The sequence below is a fragment of the Chrysochloris asiatica genome, unplaced genomic scaffold (assembly GCF_000296735.1).
Source record: "Chrysochloris asiatica unplaced genomic scaffold, ChrAsi1.0 scaffold00232, whole genome shotgun sequence".
Lineage (NCBI taxonomy): Eukaryota > Metazoa > Chordata > Mammalia > Afrosoricida > Chrysochloridae > Chrysochloris > Chrysochloris asiatica.
The window spans coordinates 188,801-208,665 of record NW_006408750.1 but is presented as its reverse complement, the minus strand read 5'-3'; the positions used below and the strand labels follow the sequence as shown (position 1 = coordinate 208,665).

Genomic DNA, 19,865 nt, shown 5'->3' with positions numbered 1-19,865 from the left:
CAACAAAAACATCTTCCTGGTATTCTCTGCTTTCAGTCAAGGGCCATCTGACGTCAGCAATGATATCCCTAGTTCTATATCCTCTTCTGAATTCAGCTTAATTTCTGGCAGCTCCCTGTCGATATACTGCTGCAACAGTTTTTAAAGTATCTTCAGCAGAATTTTACATGCATGTAACACTAATAATATTGTTGGATGATTCCTGTGTTACATTGGGTCATCCTTCTTTTGGAATCATCACAAATATGGATCTCTTCCAACCGACTGGCCAGGTAGCTGTCTTCCAAATTTCTTGGAATAGATGAGTGAGTGCCTCCAGTGCTGCATCAGTTTGCTGAAACATTTCAACTTGTATTCTGTCAATTCCTGGAATCTTGTTTTTCACTGTTGCCTTTGGTGCAGCTTAGATTTCTTCCTTCAGTACCATTAGTTCTGAATCATATAATAGCTCTTGAAATTGTTGAATATCAACCAATTCTTTTTGGTATAGTGATTCTGTGTATTTCTTCCATCTTTTGATATTTCTTATGTTATTTAACATTTTGCCCATAGAATCTTTTAGTATTGTGAACTGAGGCTTGCATTTTTTTTCTTCAGTTCTTTCAGCTTGAAAAATGCTGAGTGTGTTCTTCCCATTTGGTTTTCTAACTCCAGATCTTTGCATATTTTGTTATAATATTTTACTTTGTCTTCTCAGACTGTTCTTTGAAAATTTGTTTAGTTCTTTTACTTCCTTTTTTCCAATTGCTTAGCTTCTTTTACCTCTGTTTTTCCAGTTGCTTTAGCTTCTCTATGCTCAACAGCAAGTTTCAGAGTCTTCTCTGACATCCATTTTTGTCCTACCTTTCCTGTCTTTTTAATGACCTTTCTTCATGTATGGTATTCTTGGTGTCACCCCACAACTCTTCTGGTCTTTGGTCATTAGTGTCTAATGGATCCAGTCATGTTTTGGTTCTTGTGGGCTTGTTATAATTTTCTTTAGCGTTAGCCTGAACTTGCAAAGAAGCAACTGATGGTCTCTTCTGTTCCACAGTCTGTCCCTGGCTTTGTTCTAGTGGTTGATACCAAGCTGTTTCCATCATCTCTTCCCATAGATACATTCAATTTGATTCTAGTATATTCCATCTAGTGAGGTCCACATGAAAGTCACCTTTTATGTTGTTGAAAAAAGGTATTTGTAATGAATAAGTCTTGTAAAATTCTATCATGTGATCCTTTCTATCATCAATGCTGCATTTTTGAATGCTGATCCTTCCTTGTTATTTCTAATTTTTGCATTCCAATTTCATTCCACTGCTGGTGGGAATGCAAAATGGTACAGCTATTATGGAAAACAGTGTGGCACAGCCATTCTGCTTCTATGCTATACACCCCAAAGATTTGAAAACAGACTAAAAAAGATACCAGTATATCTGTGTACATTGCAGCATTGGTCAAATAGTCAAAACGTAGAAACAACCCAAATGTCCATCAGCAGATGAATGAATAAACAAATGTGGTGCATATATACAATGGAATACTATTCAACTGGTAGGGGACATTGTCTTGATACATGCTACAGTTTGAACAGAGTTTTGAAGACTTTATACTGAGCAAAGGATAAAAAATTACCAATTACAAACGGACAAATAGTATATAACCTCACTTATATGAAAAGACAAATGTATAGAGAACAAAGTTTATTAGTCGTTATCAGGGGCAGGAAGAAAGAGGGAGGTGGGAGGGATAACACTGTTGTAATTACTGTTAAGTTGTACACCTGTAAAAAAACTGAATTGGCAAAAGTTGTTTGATACATGTATTTATAACAATAACAAAAAAGACAGAGCAGCTGCTAAGGTTACTCTATGTATCACCAAACACTTCATGGGATTTGGTTCCTTGTTCTGGAGGTTTAGGGTCATGGTTTCATGGGACATCCCAGTTAACTGGCCTAATAACATGTTTAATGCTTCTGTGCTACCTCCTAGTTTGCCATCCAAGGTATAACAATCAGTCTATATTCACCTGGAACAACAGAGGAAGAAGGAGAGTCAGGAATAGGAGGATATGGAATATACGGCTAACTGCTTCCATGAACAAAAGAATTGGAGGGTGCCTGGCTACCATCACTGAACATTTTGATCAAAGATTCCAGAGTGAAATCCTGATCAAAGGGGGGAAAATTAAGAACAGATTTTTAAATTCTCATAAACTCTAGACTTTTTGATGAACCCCTGAATATATTGTCCTAAAAACCAAACAAGTTTAGCTTAACTAGTAAAAAAAAAGTCTGCCTTGAGCATCATGCTTTTTTTAAAGAACTATCTGTATGAAATCAAAGTGACAATAGCAACTTGTGGAACAGAGAGTTTTTGTTAATGAGGGAGGAACAACTCAGAAAAGGAGGACGAGAATGTAATCAATGTCACTAAATGGTATATGTGGAAACTGTTAAATTAGTGTATGTTTTGCTGTGTATATTGCCAACAAAAATATCAAAATAAAATTTTTTGGGGAAAAGGTCCTCTATACATGTTTGTTGTCATTGTTATGTGCTGTTGAGTCTGACCCACAGTGACCCTGTATAGGGTTTCCAAGGAGAGGCTGATGAGCTTGAACCACTGACCTTGCAGTTCAAACTGACATTGTAGTCCAGTGCATTAACCCACAGCACCACACCAGGATTCCCTATACCTATACATGTTTGCCAAATGTTGGAGACCTTTAAGAACTTCTCAATATGTAGCTGGTCAAATAAAAGTATTCTGAGGAGTCCTATAATCAGTCAGAGATAATCTCCGTAATGGTCTATTACCATGAGACATTTACTATAAGAGAGGAGTTGTGGGGAAAAAATTAAAATGAAGCTTTCTGCTCCATTAAAGATTTACAGCCTTGGAAACCCTATGCAGGGTCACTAACAGTCAGAATTGACTCCACAGCACACTAAAACCACTACCACCACAGAGACTATGAAAGTTGAGTGTTACTTATTTTATATGTACATATGTTGTTGTTGTTGTTGTTATGTGCTGTCGAGTCGGTTCCGACCCATAGCGACCCTGCACAGGGTTTCCGAGGGTGTATGTATATATATATATAGCAAGTTGTTAATGAGTTTTCCTCCAATCCTGATGCCATGTTCTTCAGATAAACCAGCTTCTCAGATTATTTGCTCAGCATACAGGTTGAATAACTATGGAGAAAGAAATCAACCCTGTCACATACCTTTCTTCGTTTTAAACCATTCAGTGTTCGAACAACTGCCTCTTGGTCCAGGTACAGATTCCTCATGAGCACAATGAAGTGTTCTGGAATGTTGTCCATAGCTTGTCATGATCCACACAACTGAAAGCTTTTGCATAGTCAATAAAGCACAGGTAAACATCTTTCTGGTATTCTCTGCTTTCAGCTAGGATCCATCGGACATCAGCAATGATATCTTTCATTCCACGTGCTCTCCTGAACCTGGCTTGGAACCTTTAGAAGTTCTCTGTGAATGTATGCTTGCAGCTGTTTCTGTATTACCTCTAGTAAAACTTTACTTGCATGGATATCAAAGAGATTTGCCCGATGATTTCTGCATTCCATTGAGTCACCTCTTTGGGATGGTCATAAATACTGATCTCTTCCAATTGACTGGCCAGATGGGGATAGCTGTCGTCCAAATTTCTTGGCATAGATGACCTAGTGCCACCTCACTTTCTTGAAAGATTGCAATTTTTATTCCATTAATTCCTGGTACCTTGTTCTTTGATCATATGCTACCTCTTGAAATGGCTGAACATCAGTCATTTATACATACATGACTTTGATCAACTTATTTAATCTCTCAGAGCCTCAATTTTTACGGAGCTATAAAATGGGGACAATTGATTCCTTGAGAGGCTACTGTAAGGACAGGAAACAATATATATAAGTACCAAGCACAGTATCAAGTACGCCATCTGCTTTCCATGAATGGTAGTTTTGACTGTTTTACTGTAGATAGTAAACTCCATCAAGGAGGAATTCACCTCCAAAGTTCTGCCTTAGTCCCTCCCTGGCACCAACAACAACTGAATATACTGATGGAGGACCAACCTAGGCTGGCTCATAAACCCATCAGTAGTAGGTATGGACTATACACAGACCACCACCCTAAAGCCAGGGGAACCTCTGGGCCTATGCCTTCGCACTGTCCAGACAACCTAACTGGGCTTCTCTATCATTCATATCCTGCTAGAAACCAGGAACTGGAAGCCTGATTTCCCCACGTTCCTGGGGATTGGATCCTAAATCTCATTCTCCCAGCAGAGGCAAAGGCTCTGCCTGCATCACTTCCAACCTGGATCAACGCTGATGAAACCTTACCAACATCACTTAGAGATCTGAAGTCAATAACTAAGAGTGCCCAAAATCTCCAGCTGGCTTATATCACACCCTACCCTACTCCCTTCCCCCTGACTCAGCACCAAGCCAGATGGGATCTGAAGTCACTGCCTCCACATATGCCATGCCTGGAATGCAACTAGCAAGGGGTTCATCTAGATGATTTTTAAGGTTCCTTTTATGAGTTTACAAATTTTATGAAATTGCCTTTAGGTAGTCTTCTCCACTTAGATCGCTCTAGCAACCATTCATATAACATTAAATATTAAGTGTGTAGAATCAAGGCAAAGTCAGTGTATTTCTTAAACCAGCTTCTGATTAGGGCCATTTTATACATTCCAGTAGAGTTGAAGTAGTTGTAGTAGACATACAGGGAAAATGAGCTGTCTTTATTTGTGATCATTACCTCATCATTTTCAAGAAACACTACTAGCCCCAAAGAAAATGTACTGGCTTTTAAGATTAGCTGGACTCTTATTAACCAATACAATTGTAAGTAATAAATCAAAATTGGATAGTGAATATAACTGTATTCTCACAAATCAGCCATTGAGTAAAAAGGTAAGTTGTACTTACTCTTCCAGGAACCAAAGGGATAGAGGCTTCAGCCTTGGTTCTCTCAGCTTCATCATAACTGGGCAGTGTTGTAGCCACATTGTAAGAGGGGGGCTTTGGAAACCCAGACTCATCTTTGTAGTCAAAATACGCTGCATCAGAAATATAAAATCACAATTATCTGATGATTAGTTGAAATGAGGAATAAAAGGGTTTCTACTAATTCTGGAAAACAAAAACCAGTCATTTCCTAAAGAGTACATATAAAGCAACTGAACCAAAAGATGTTTATAGATGACTGTAAGAAACTAAAAATAATTTTTAAATGTATACACTTCTCAATTATTTAAATTCCAGACTCACTTTGTACCCTCCCTTCCAACTGCTTTTCATGACATTTTACAAAAAAGTGTTCCTAAAAAGTGCTGCAATGAACATTCAGTATTAATACTGGTTAGGGAAACATTTAATCTAAATATCCTAGATTTAAATGTATGTAAATGTGTACTGTGGTTTCCTCCCATTTTGCAGTGAAAATCAGCTCTTATAAATAAATACATAAAAGGTTAAAATTTCTTTCTCACAGTTTTGTTTTGGTACTTTGACTCGTCTACATTTTGTATATCATATCTTTTCTTCTCTAATATATCTAAGATAAATGATTCACTTGTTGTTCTTATTAAGTGCTGTGGAATCAAGCCGAACTCACAGTGACCCTGTGTAGGGTTTCCAAGGTTTCAAATCTTTGTGGGAGTTGAAAGCCTCATCCTCTTTTGCCAGCAGAGTGGATGGTGTGTTCAAACTGCTGACCTTGTGGTTTTCAGTCCAGTGTTTATATTATGGACAGGACCCTATTTATCCATATTAAATCTTTCATCTTCTTAACACTGCATCTTCATTATTATTAGTCTCCGTTTTAAATGACTTACTGGACGTCCATATACAAAATATTCATCTTGATTCCCTACTTCATATTACACAGAAAAATCAATTCCAGGTGGATTGCAGATATAAATGAGAAAAATAAAATAACAAAGCTTTTAGAAAAAAAATATAGGAAAAATGTATTATAGGATTTAAGTTGCTCTACAACCTCATTTCTGGAACTTATTTTTTTTTTTCTATACTAAAACAGCTATAAAAAAATATATAATATATGAGGGAATTTTTAAAAGTTCATGGAACACATGGAATTAAAAGATAAGGCATTTTTTCACAAACTCTTTGAAGCCCCTTCATATATATTCAAATATACACATACATGCATACGTATGTATACATTATAAAACACGCAACATTAATTTCCTATAAAATATCTTTTCACTAAAAAACTCAAGTCACACTTGACAAGATGACATTTCAAATTTGAAACATATAATTTGAATTGCCCCATTGCACAGTAGTTCTGAATACATTAATAAAACAAATGCGTACTACTTTAACGTAAATCCATAAACATTTTTATGTGCCTGTTTTGAAAGATTTTTTTTAAAATGTGCCCCATTAATATGACTATTTCATATCTTAAATTTCCATGAAATGTTTAATATGACAATTAAAAAAAATTATCATTCAAAGCAAAACAAAAGATTCAATATTTGTTAAACTGTTTCAAATCTATACACCACAAAATAAAATAGCCATAAGTAAAGCAAATATACAAAAGAAAAATTTGAGCTTTTCCTCCCAACATATGAGAGTACGTCAAAAAGTATTGCTACAATCATAGAATCCTTTGCTTTTGTGTACCATCGAGTAAATTCCAATTCATAACGAACCTATATAGTCTCCAAGGCTACAGATCTTTAGTGACACAGAAAGTCTGATCTTTCTTCCAAGGAGTAGCTGCCAATTCTAACTGCTAAACTTGAGATTGACAGTTGAATGCATAGTCCACTACCACCACATCAGGACTCCTTTATAACAAAATGTGAAGCTACTGTTATTCACCATAATTATCCATCTAGGTCTATGTATTTCTTAAGGCAATGTTTCCATCTTTCTAGTACTGGTGTTTCGCCATAGGATAAGCACTGGATTGCTAACCTCAAGGTGACCGGTTCACATCCACCAATCACTCCTTGAAAACCCTATGCTGTTGTTGTTAACACCATTGAGTCAGTTCCGACTCACAGTGACCCTGTATAGGATTTCCGAGGAGTGGCTGTTGAGCTTAAACCTCCAACTTAGCAGTTTTGTTGTTGTTAAGTGCTGTGGAGTCGGTTCCAACTCATAGCGACCCTGTGCAGCATTTCTGAGGCTGTAAATCTTTATGGGAGCAGAAAGCCTCATCTTTCTCCCGCGGAACAGGTGGTAGTTTCAAACTGCTGACCTTGGGGTTCGCAGCCCAATCCGTAACCACTATGCTACCAGAGCACCGACCTTACAGCAGAGACTCAAATTAAGTTCAGAAGCTCAAATTAAGTTCCTCTTAAATGTTGAGTTTTGGAAAATAACAAATGATGGGAAGATGTGGAGAAACTGGAACCATAAACTTATCCATTGCTGGAGGGAATGCAAAAATGGTACAGTGATTATGAAAAAAACAATGTGGCAGTCCACAGGAAGAAAAAAAAAACTAAAAATAGTACTACTATGTTGTTATTGTATGCTGTTAAGTCAGTTTTGATTTATAGTAACCCTGTATAGGGTTTCCAAGAAGCAGCTGGTGGATTTGAACAGCCGACCTTGTGACTAGCAGTCTAGTGCTTATCCTACAGCCAGTACTACCATATGACCCAGTAATTCCACTCCTAGAATTATGTCCCAAAGACATAAAACCAGACTCAAAAAGAGTACTGTACACCAATGTTCACTGCAGCACTATCCCCAATAGCCAAAAAGTCTAAACAACCTACATGCCAATCAACAAAAGACTAGATAAATAAAATGTGATGCCTGGCATATCGGAAACCCTGTACAGGGTCACTATGAGTTGGAACCAACTCCACGACACATAACAACAACAACAACCTGGCATACAGTGGAATACTACTTAGCCAGTAGGAAAAATGAAGTCTTTATATATATTAGTATGATGGAGCATGAAGGCATCATAATGAGCGAAACAGGACACTCACAAAAGGATAAAGACTGCATGACCTCACCTAACCTGAATTGGGGAAAGTGTGACAGGTATATTCACAACAACAAGAAAGAAACGAATAACTGCTGTGTCTGATTATGCACAACCAAATACCTCATGGGATTTGGTTCCTTGGTTTGGAGGTTTAAGGCCAGATTTTCATGGGATATACCCCCAATTAATTGGCCTGATGCTGCCTCCTTTGCCATGAGACCAGAACTGGTACGAAGCTACCATTACTGAACATTTTGATCAAAAATTCCATATAAGAACCCTGATCAAAAAGAGAAAAATGCAGAACAGAATTTTAAATTCTCAGTCTAGACTTTCTGAAGCCATGAAGGGTGGCTCTATAAAAGGTTGAAACTATTATCCTGAAATAATCTTTAAACCTTGTACCAAAAATATCCCTGAAATCTTAAAACCAAACAATGTTCTTGTTAAGTGCCGTGGAGCTGGTTCTGACCCTTAGTGATCCTGTATAGAGTTTCTGAGGAGCAGCTGGTGAGCTTGAACCATCAACCCTGCATGCCTGCCTTGAGCATTTATGCTTTTTTTAAGAACTACAATATGGGATATTAAAATGATAACAGTAACTCAAAAGAGTAGATAAAAACCCTTGGGAGCAATGAATTTATGTTAAGGGAAGAAAAGAAACTCAGAAAAGGAAGGTGAGAAAAGTCACACAATTCAAAAACGTCATTAATGTCACTAAATTAAATAAAATTATATATACAAGTCCATTGGCTTAGCGAATAATGAACTTGCAGTCAGAGAGGTGGGAAAATTTGGGAATGGCTAATGGTAATGTTTAAGCAATATAATGAATGTTTTAACGTCACTGAACTATATATAAAGAAGTCCTGGTGGTGTAGTTAAACGCTCAGCTGTTAACCAAAAGGTGGGCGTTAGAGCCCACCAGACCCTCTGTGGGGGAAGAACATGCTAGTCTGCTTCCATAAAGATTTACAGCTTTTGGAAACCCTATGGGGCAGTTCTACTTGGTTCTATAGGGAGGCCTATGAGTCTGTGAGAACGGACTCGGTGGCAAAATGGTTTTGGTTTTCTTGGTTTTGAACTATTATCTATGAGGATTGTTGAAATGGCAAATGTTTTGCTACCTATATATTTAACTCACAAACAAAAGCCCATCGGGATAAAACTGAACTGCATGAAAAAACAAAAACAAAAAACCACAAAAAAACCAAGCAAACATTAAAATGAAGTTTCATCTGTTTCTTGGAGCAGGAACATGTTTTTTTTTTTCCCCTTAAGTTATAAGTAAACTAAAAAATAAGTGTAAAATTTCTTAAGGAACGTTGAAGTAAAGGCAAACACCAAGAAATAGACACAGGAAAACCTACGGGTAGAGCAGTAAGGAGCTCATAATCACCCCCCTACTTACCTGCACTCTCGGCAGAGAGACTGCTGTATGGTGGAGGGGCATCACATCCAGTCTGCTCAGGCTCGCCAGGCTCTTCCTCATTCTGCAACTAAATGAAGATTTCACATTTTAATGAGTCAAAAGGTATTTGGCATTGTTTCTCAAACACTTTTAAAATGTGACAAACCTGCTAGCAAAAAGTTCTCATGCTAACAATTTATCCTACAGAAATAAAGAAAAAGAAGGGAAAATAGGTATAAATGCTATTGCAGCAAAAAAAATAAAAACCACCCTTTGAAATTCTAATCAAAGGGGACTTCTTAAAAAAATTATAGTGCCTTTATAAAGGACTAATAATGCAACCATTAGTAATGAAAATGAAGACCATTTGAAGACATAAAGAGCTAGTTATGGTGAACTGTTATATGTAAAAAGTTATTTAGCAAATGATACACATCATATGATTCTATTTTTGTTTTGGAGAAGAGATACATGACACAAAGGTCTAGGGTGATACCTGAAGTTCAACCTGATTTTTCTCTAGATGATGACATTATAAAGAAACATTTCTATGTTGTTTATATATAAGGGGGCTTAAAAAAAGTTCAAAGAAAAATGGAATTTAATAAAAACAATTTTTCCACTAACTTTTTTGAAACCCCCTCATAAACATGTTATTTTTTATGATGATTATTTATCTCTTACATGATTTTTAAAATCAGGTTATTTTTTAAATAACCTGCTAAGGCAAGGTCAAACTAAGGAAATCAAGTTCACCATTACATTCGGTTTGTACATAAAAAATTAAATTATAAATAACTGAGGCATTTAGAAAGATGTAACACATTCTACTTAATTCTATTTAAAACTTCCACCAATACATCTCCCTCTTCCTGATCTTAGCAGCATTCTTGCTAGGCAGAGTCAGGACTTCCTGAAAGTCATTAGTAGTCTGGATTGATCTTGTTGTTGTTGTTAAGTGCCCATGAGTCAGTTCTGAGTGGCTAGTGAGGTAGAACTGCAGGCCTTGTGGTTCAAACCAAAGTTGCAGTCCAGTGCATCTATGCAAATTATCTTCACAGAAGACATTTGAATTTTACTAGTGTGTCAATACACTAGATTCACTGACAAGATCAGTTGTGTAGGGTAGGGAGTCAGAAATAATAATAGAATATTTCTTGATGCGCCTAACTTGGGGGTCTGGCACCTGATTCCATTATGATCATGCTGCATAGTGTCAATTGAACCACTTGTAAAATGTTGCTGCTGTTAGCTAGTTAAGTCAGCCTGACTTCATGGTGACCTCAAGCACAACAGCAAAAACTGCACAGTCCTGTACCGTCCCTATGACCAGCTGCAGATCTAAATGTTGTCATCCGCATGTAGAAAAATCAGCATCTCTGAAGCTTAACAGAGTGTGGTGCTGTGGGTGAATGCACTGGACTGCAAAGTCAGTTTGAACTACAAGATCAGCAGTTCAAGCTCATCAGCTGCTCCTCGGAAACCCTATACAGGATCACTATGGGTGGGAACTGACTCAACGGCACTTAACAACAATGATGTTGAACGTTGAACGGGTTTCAGCAGAGCTTCCAGACAACAGACAAAATGAACTAGGAAGAAGGGCCTGGTGTGCTACTTCTGAAACATCCTTAAACCACACTGCTACAGAAAAACTCTACAGTTGACCTTTGAACACAGGTTTGAATTGCGCATGCATGTTCACTAGATTTTTTGTAATATACAGATTTTTTTAACCAACACTGTTTGATGCTAATCATCTCCACAGGAGCAGTTCATCTCTCCAATAAAATGAATACTGTAGTAAACAATGATCTGTCATGGTTCTAGCATAGTTTTCATCTTGTAATTTTAGGGCAATACCATAAACCTTGAACAACACCATGGGACTCATGGGACTAGTGATTCTGGAAATGTTCCCAAGAAGCAGAGAAAAATCATGACATTACAAGAAAAAGCTGAACTGTTTGATATGTACCATAGATTAAGGAGGTCTGCAGTTCAGTGAGGTCTTTCAAGATAAGTGAATGCAACATAAGGATCATTGTAAAAAAAAGAAAGAAAATTCATGAAGTCATAGCTGCAGCTATGCCAAGGTTTATACCTTGTACTTTTTGTGAAATACGTTTTTATCTATACTGAAAATGCAGCTTTTATGGGAGTACAGTATAATTCATGTTGTTATTGAGTGCCATTGAGTCAGCTCCAACTCATAGTGACCCTGTATAGGGTTTCCAAGAAGCAGCTGGTGGATTTGAACTGGCCACCTTGTGATTAGCAGCCCAGTGCTTTATTCCCACAGCGTCACACAGGACTCCATACATATAACATACAAAATATATACTGTTTCTGTTATCCGTAAGGCTTAGCCTACTTCACCATCAGAGCTCCTTATTCAATACTTGTTCAGTGCCATCGAGTCGGTTTCGATTCACAGTGACCCTGTGTAGTGTTTCTGAGGAGTGGCTGACTGGTAGGTTTGAACTACCAACCTTGTGGTTCAAACTGATTTTACAATACAGTGCTTATCCTATAGCAGCACATCAGAACTCCTATTCTATACTAGATACAAACAAAACTTTTCTGATAAATATAGCAAAACTCTCGATTTCAAAGCCATGAATTTCTATGGCAAATTCTCATCTATGTTTACCATCTGGGCATATTTTTGAGAATCCTAATAATCTAATGTTAAACTTGAGGCACTCACAGAATAAATGTATTCTGTAATCTTAGACGGATTTTTCTTTAAATGATAATGTTTGGATAAAATAATTAGGAGAGAGCCCCTGGGCCATGATTCACTTGGAATACTTGTTTTAACATCATCTGAAGCTCTAGATAAGAGTATTCAAAGCCTTACTGTACCCGAATACTTGTGCTCATAGGAAGAAGCAAAGGAGCAGCAACACCAGAGGAAAATACTTTTTAAGAATCTGCCTTAATCTGTTGTTGCCATTAATGTTCCTTATTTAAAACCTAGCTCAATCTTTATGACCCATTTTTATATTTCCTGAGCTTGGTCAAATTAATCATGTTACTTTTGCATAATTTAGGTTTCAGAAAGGAAAAGGAAGCATGACAATTCTAAGAAATGCAAAAGTCCACAGAATAAAGAGGCCTTACAAACCAGTATCTACAAGATAGGTGCCTGTCTCCTAGCAACCTGAAAATGTGAAATGTGATCATCCCACACCATAGGCTCAGATAAAAGCAGAAAAATTCCAACCTTCTCACAAACACCCATTTTCTTTTTGGAGAGGAAAAAAAGAACCACTTCCAGGTTGAAGGCTCTACTCCATTAAAATTCCCATTTCAGAATCATGTACCAAGAATTTTTTTTTTTTTCCAACAGAAACATGTGTGTGTGTGTGTGTGTGTGTGTGTGTGTGTGTATATATATATATATATATATATATTCATGATGACTATGGGAGCACCACACTTTGGGATGACCTCATCATCTCACTTATCAGAGGTCACATTCTGGCTTGTTTCTATACTGCTGGTGATACTCCATTAAGAATACTGTTTAAAATAAAATTCTACAATGGGAAATGAGTAGGATTGTGGAAATCCTACTCAATGGGAAATGAGTAGGATTTCCAGAATCACTAGTGGCACTTTGTATGAGTCCCATGGTGTTGTTCAAGGTTTATGGTATTGCCCTAAAATTACAAGATGAAAACTATGCTAGAACCATGACAGATCATTGTTTACTACAGTATTCATTTTATTGGCGAGATGAACTGCTCCTGTGGAGATGATTAGCATCACATAGTGATGCTAATCATAATGAGGCATCTGGGTGAATAACAACTTGATCAACAATGAGATCCATAAAGTTACAGCCTCACAAACTCTGGCAGCATTTTGCTTCTGCCAGCCAAATAAACTGAAGCCCTAACAGCACAGTGGATTACTAGTGGGGCTGCTAACTACAAGGTCAGCAGTTCAAATCTACCAGTTGCTCCTGCCTCCATAAAGATTTACAGCCTCAGAAACTCTGTACAGAGTCGTTATGAGTCAGAACCGACAGCACATGACCACCACCACAGCCAAACAAGTCAGACACTCAATAACAAAAATAGAATATGCACACTTGAACTAAACTGAATTTTTCTATGTTAAGTTGTTTTTAAGTGTCGTCAAGTCAGTTCTGACTCATGGCAACCCTGCATAGAGTTTCTGAGGAGCAGATGGTGAACTTGAACCGCCAACCTTGTGGTTCAAACCGGCTTTGCAATCCAGTGCATTATAATACTCAGAGTGCCACACCAGGACTCCAAGTTTTATAAAATTGGTTACTTGGTTCCAAAAATTACTTTTAAGGGTCCCTTTTACAATTCCTGGGACTTGCCCTGTGCAGGCCTCCTCACCATGAACCTGGGATTCAGAGATCTTCAGGCTCTCTCCAGAGGCTCCCTCACAGAGGCAGGTCTGAGGAAGTGGGTCTTTCTGTTCTATCAGTATACTGTGCTATTGGGCAGGGATGGAGATGTCAGACTTTGCTTACCTGACTTACAAGTAATAAAATCTACTAGAGACTCTCGTATACAGTTTTTAAAACATTCAGATCAGTTTTATTTATCTCCAAATAAAATTAATTTCTTTTCCAAGTGGGAATATGCAGTTACCTAAATGCTATATTAAGTACTGAGTTTGGTCACATCTAACCACCTACCTTTCTAGTCCCGAGCTAAGAATACAGCAATCATCTGAACTTTTTGATTGCTTTCTCTTTGCCACACTCAGTGCCCTCACTTCCACTTCCCTGATTACTCGTGCTCCTCTCTATATTCGGAACGGACTCTGTCATGACACCCCAGAATAACCCTAAAATTCTTCTAAGTTCCCTTTTTAGATATTTCACAATTAAGAGGCCATGGTACGTCTCTCTTGGCCTTGACCATCTTCAATTAAAAATGTACGTGTATGTGTGTGTATATGTGTGTGTGTGTGTGTGTGTGTATATATATATATATAATTTATATTTATTTGTATAGTTTATATATGTATAGTTTGTATGTATAGTTTATATATATGTATATGGAGTCCTGGTTGACACTGTAGAATAAGCACTGGACTGCTAACCAAAAAGTTGGAGGTTCAAACACACCAGCTGTTCCTTGGAAACCCTATACAAAGTCACCATGAGTCAGAACTAACTCAATGGCACCTAACAACATATTTACCTACAAATACCAGTTGCCATCAAGTCTATTCAGGCAATCCACATGTGTCAGAGTACTGTGTTCCACGGGGTTCTCAATGACTGATTTTTCAGAAGTATATAGATAGCATTTCTTCCAAAGCACCTCTGGGTGGCCTTCAACTTCCAACCTTTTGGTTAGCAGCCAAGCGAGTTAACCACAGGAGAGAGCCTGAAGATCTCTGAGCCCCATTTTCATGGTAAGGAGGCCTGCACAGGGCAAGTTCCCAGGAACTGAAAAAAGGAGCATTCTGGCTATACATACTTCTTCCAAGACAGATTTGGTTGTTCTTCTAGCAGTCCATAGTACTTTCAATATTCTTTACCACATGCATATCACGTCACTGAAAATAGCATAGTTTGGGTCAGGCACACCTTGGTCCTCAAAGTGACATCTTTGCTCTTTAGTACTTTAAAGCGGTCTTGTACAGCAAACCACCCAATGCAATATGTCATTTAATTTCTTGACTGCTGCTTCCATGAGCAATGACTAAAAAAAATTTTTCTTAGTTGTTGTTGCTAAATGCTGTCAAGTCCATACGGACTCATAGCGACCTTATATATGGTTTCCAAGGAGCGGCTGGTGAGCTTGAACTGCCGACCTTGGGATTCACAGTGACCTAGATCCTATTTAAACACCCGAGAAGATTATTATAAGTTTTTAAAGTACTTTCTTTTTAAGTTATCAACAATAAATCTCAGAAAATCCTGAATGAATGTCTAAACTCTAAGATTTAATGTTATTCACTACTTCTAATTATAGAGTTGATTTCTAAAACTTTACCTTAAACTGCAATCTTTTTTAAGCCTCTTATTACCAAACCACTACTTCTACATACTCCTAAAACCTCTACTAAACCAGACAGTATAATTACCAGAAAGTAAACAAGTACATTTCTTGAGGCAAACAACCAAGTATGCTATTTTACTCTATTGTTCAAATACAGCCAGATAGTCTGTGAACACTATAAAATGTTTGTTATCTATAGTATAACTGTGACATCACCAAATTCTTTATATACAATAAGTTTTTAATAATTTGCTATCAATTAGGGATGACATTTACACAAGAGTAAATAATTCTGACAAATTCAATCTATCTTAAACATAACTCAACAAATGGGTGAAGGATTTGAATACACATTTCTACAAAAAAGATCCAGTAAGCACATGAAAAGATGATCAGTATCATTAGCTGTTGTTTTTTGCCATCGAGTCAATTCAGACTCAGTGACCCCCGTATGATCAGGATAACAGCTCCATCGGGTTTACAAGACTGCAAATCTTTACTGGAGCAGACAGTCTCATCTTTCTCCCGTAGAGCAGCTGGTGGGCTTAAACCGCTGACCCTGGAGCTAACAGACCAATGCCTAATCCACAGCACCACCAGGGCTCCTCTTCAACTTACAAGTGGGCTTCAAAAAATTCATGGAAAAAAACAATTATCCTCTCATCTATTTTCCACAAATATTTTGAAGCCCTTATATATTGGTTTCATAAGAAAACTTAAGACTTGGTTGATAGTTATAAGGTCTACATGGATCAAATTAAGTCTTAAAACAAAGACAAGTATAAAATGGTACCAAAGCACCTACCTGGCTTATTCCCCTTGACTTTGACAGGATAAGGAAACTATTCTCCCTTCAATACAGAGTAAACAATATAAAAATAAAGTCTATTTCATAATTTAAATGGAAGAGTGACAAATACATTTTATGTTTTAAAAAATGTATGTATAATGGGGGGGGGGGGAGGCTTCAAAGGCAGAAGTGACTGGCTTACAAACTTTTAAGAGGGAGCCTAGATCCAGAGGGTGTGGAGGAAGGTAGAATCTCTACTGAGTAGTATCCAATCTGTCTAGGCAGGCTGATGAAAAGAAATGCAGATAGGTCTCTTGGTGATACAATGGTGAATAATTGTTACCATGACTTAGTGTGTGGGTTGGAAACATAAAGGTGGATGTTTTGTAGCAAGTTAGTAACTTTGCAGTCTAGGAGCAGAGGTCCCTGGGACCATCAAGGGAGAAGAACAGAGAGCCGGACCCTACCCAGAGAAGCAGTGACACCAGAGATGGAGGCAGAGACGATGACATGGAGAGATGGAGCAGCTGGGGACTTTGGACCCAGAGAGGGACAAGGGGCTGTGTGCTGACGACCAGAGGGCAGGCTTGCAGGGTATACCCTGTGGTTGGTTGATGATGGATGCATGGAGGGGATTGTAACCATGGCAATGAAATGAGATACGATAGGATGAATGTAAAACTAATGTTCTCCCTTGTAAACTATCACATAGTTCACAATAAAACATTAAAAAAAAAAAAAAGATATTGGAAGGGTAAGGGTCTGGGTGGAGAGAATATGTGACGATCAGTGTGTTTGTGTTTGCGTGATTTTGTATATCTCCTTCTAAGACTTGGTCACTGTGGCCAAGTGCGTGCGGGTGTGTGTGACTGTGGCATGTAGTTTGTTCCTGTGTCAGCCTTTGTGTTAGGGCAGGGACTCCTGGTTAAAAAAAAAAAAAAATGTATGTATAGTTTTAATCTAAAACATGTGAAAACTCCAAAATACTATGAAGGCAAAGAATCCCTTCTAATTATTCATTGTTTAAAAGTAACATATTAAGCAACTCTTTCTGGAAAAAAAGAAAGTTGTCACAACAGCACATAGACTCAAATTGGCACATATTCAAGGATTCTTTTTGACTTAAAGAAAAAAATTTAAATCAATTATTCCTATTTATAAACTCGCAATAAAGCTGATAGGATTCTGAATTTCCATTTAGAACATCCATTAAGATTCTATACACATACATATATACTATACATAAAGATACACATGCATGTACATAGTATCATCAATATATTCAGGATATACACTATATGTAAAGGAGCCCATAGTGCTTAAGTGCTTGACTGCTAAAAGATTAGCAGGTCAAACTCATCAGCCACTCCCCTGGAAAAAGATCCAGCATTCAGCTTCACTAAAGCTGGAAACCTCACCAAGGCAGTTCTACTCTGTCCTATAGAGTCACCATGAGTTGGAATCACCTTGACAGCAATGGAGTTGGTAAAATATGAGTGCAGTGAATTATTTAATTTGTCTCTTCTATTTATAATCTTTATATAACTCCCATCAAACAACTTTCTTCTATTGGGTGTGGGTAAGAGAAAGTGTAGGAAGATGCTGATAGGATTATACGACTCAGTTGTGAGTGACAAGTTGATTGTGATTGTAAAAACTTGGAACTCTAACACAGGTAAAAAATGAGCTATCTCAGAAGTAGAGATCTCACTACCATTAAAAGATTGGAGGCAGGAGTAGAGCGTGTCCCTTGGACCCCAAGATCCTTAAGCAGTGAACCTCCTCCATTCAGGGCTATGAAGCTGTGAAATCAGAGATGGGTGGAGGAATGTCAGAGAAGTGGCAAGAGAAGAACCCAGAGCTAGAGAACCAGACAGAGCAGTGGGCCTTGGAGCAAATAAAGATGAGTGCCTTTGGGAAGCAGGCTCACTTGTGGAGTGGGGTGTCTCTAGGCACATTATTAGGGAGCTAGGTTTGTTGACCCACAGAACTAGAGCTAAGCATCTTCAGACTAAGGCTTATAACTGAGTGCCTTTTGGGTATTTATCAGCAGTGCTAAAAGAGCTCTGAAACATTGCCCAAACGAGGCAGAGGTCAAGGGGCCACCTGGATGGACAGAGAGAAGTCGCCTACAGGCATGGCTGAAGAAAGATTGTCCTTTCTGAAAGAACTGGCCCTGACCCTTTTTTTTTTAATTCCAAATTGTAACCTGTTAACTTCTCTAACAAACCCCATAATCGTATTGTCTGAGTTCTGTGTGGTCATTGCAATGAATTATGGAACCCAGCTGAGAAGTAAAGAATGCTGTGGGAGGAGTGACTACTGTCAGAATTTGTAAGGAAGGTTTAAGGATAGAGGATTTAACTCTATCTCAGACCTCAGACTCACAGGAATCAGCCTTGGGCTGTTGCTGAGAAAAGGAGACTGTTAAGAGGATAAGTAATTTGGACCGAAAGCTTTCACAGTCACAGAGGCTTTTGCATGGTTTAGTTGTACTCATCCCAGCACTTACTACAGTTACTGGCACATCACCAATATACTATTAATGCATGCTGAGTAAAGAGCACAGGGAGGCAGAGCTCTAACAGAAACCTACTGGAAGAAATGGTAGCAAGTCTTAATGCCATTTAACTTATCAGTTCATAATCATCTAAAGTACTCCTATTACTTTACAAATCATCCAATAAATTCACAGGCTAATCATGCAGCCATCAACAGGTGACTACATTAACTGTGGAAGGGGCAAAGATGATGGCTCTGTGAGTGGCCAGCAGTAGGTGGCATCCCCTTTACTACTTACTTAGCATGTTGTTGTTGATGTTGCTGTTGTTGCTAGGTGCCTCTCAGTAAGCTCTAATTGAGTCAGCTTACAGAAACCTTATGTACAACAGAACAAAGCACTGCTCAGTCCTGTGCCATACTCATAATCATGTTTGAGTACACTGTTGCAGTCACTTTGTCAATACATCTAACTGGTGTTCTTCCTCTTTTCCACTGAACTTCTCTACTTTACCAAGCAAGATGTCCTTTCCCAAGGACTGATCCCTCCAGGCAACATGTCCAAAGTTTGGCCATCCTCACTTCCACGGAGTATTCTGGTCATACTTATTCCAAGACAGATTTATTTGTTCTTTTGACAGTCCATGGTATTTTCAATATTCTTCACCAACACATCATGCATATGTGACAACTGAAATTACTATGGTTTGGGTGAGACACATCTTGGTCCTCAAGTGACATCTTTGCTCTTTATTTAAAGATGTCTTTTGCAGTAGATTTGCTCAATGCAATATGCCATTTGATTTTCTGACTTTTGCTTCCATGAGAATTGATTATGGATCCAAGTAAAATGAAATCCTTGATGTCAATCTTTTCTTCATTCATGATGATGTTGTTTATTGATCCAATTGTGAGGATTTTTGTTTTCTTTACATTGAGTTGTAATCCATACTGAAGGCTATAGTCTTCAATCTTCATTAGCAAGTGCCTCAAGTCCTTTTCGCTTTCACCAAGCAAGGTTGTGCATCTGCATTATCACAGGTTTTAATGAGTCTTCCTCCAGTCTTGATGCCATGTTCTTCTTAAAATAGTCCAGTTTCATGGATAATTTCTCACCATATAGAGCAAATAAGGTGGAAAAGATGATTTTAAACCATGTAGCACACCTTTGTTCTG

At 37.9% G+C, this 19,865-nt stretch overlaps 1 protein-coding gene across 1 annotated transcript in view; it reads right to left on the bottom strand.

The window, feature by feature from the left end:
* NDFIP1 (Nedd4 family interacting protein 1) overlaps nucleotides 1–19,865 on the bottom strand; it is a 62,272-nt gene that overhangs the window by 25,369 nt on the left and 17,038 nt on the right. Inside the window, exons 2-3 of the mRNA XM_006873258.1 lie at nucleotides 9,399–9,486; nucleotides 4,930–5,060 (exon numbers count right to left, since the gene is read on the bottom strand). Coding sequence (XP_006873320.1) covers nucleotides 4,930–5,060; nucleotides 9,399–9,486 — 219 coding nt within the window. The remainder of the gene's footprint in view (nucleotides 1–4,929; nucleotides 5,061–9,398; nucleotides 9,487–19,865) is intronic.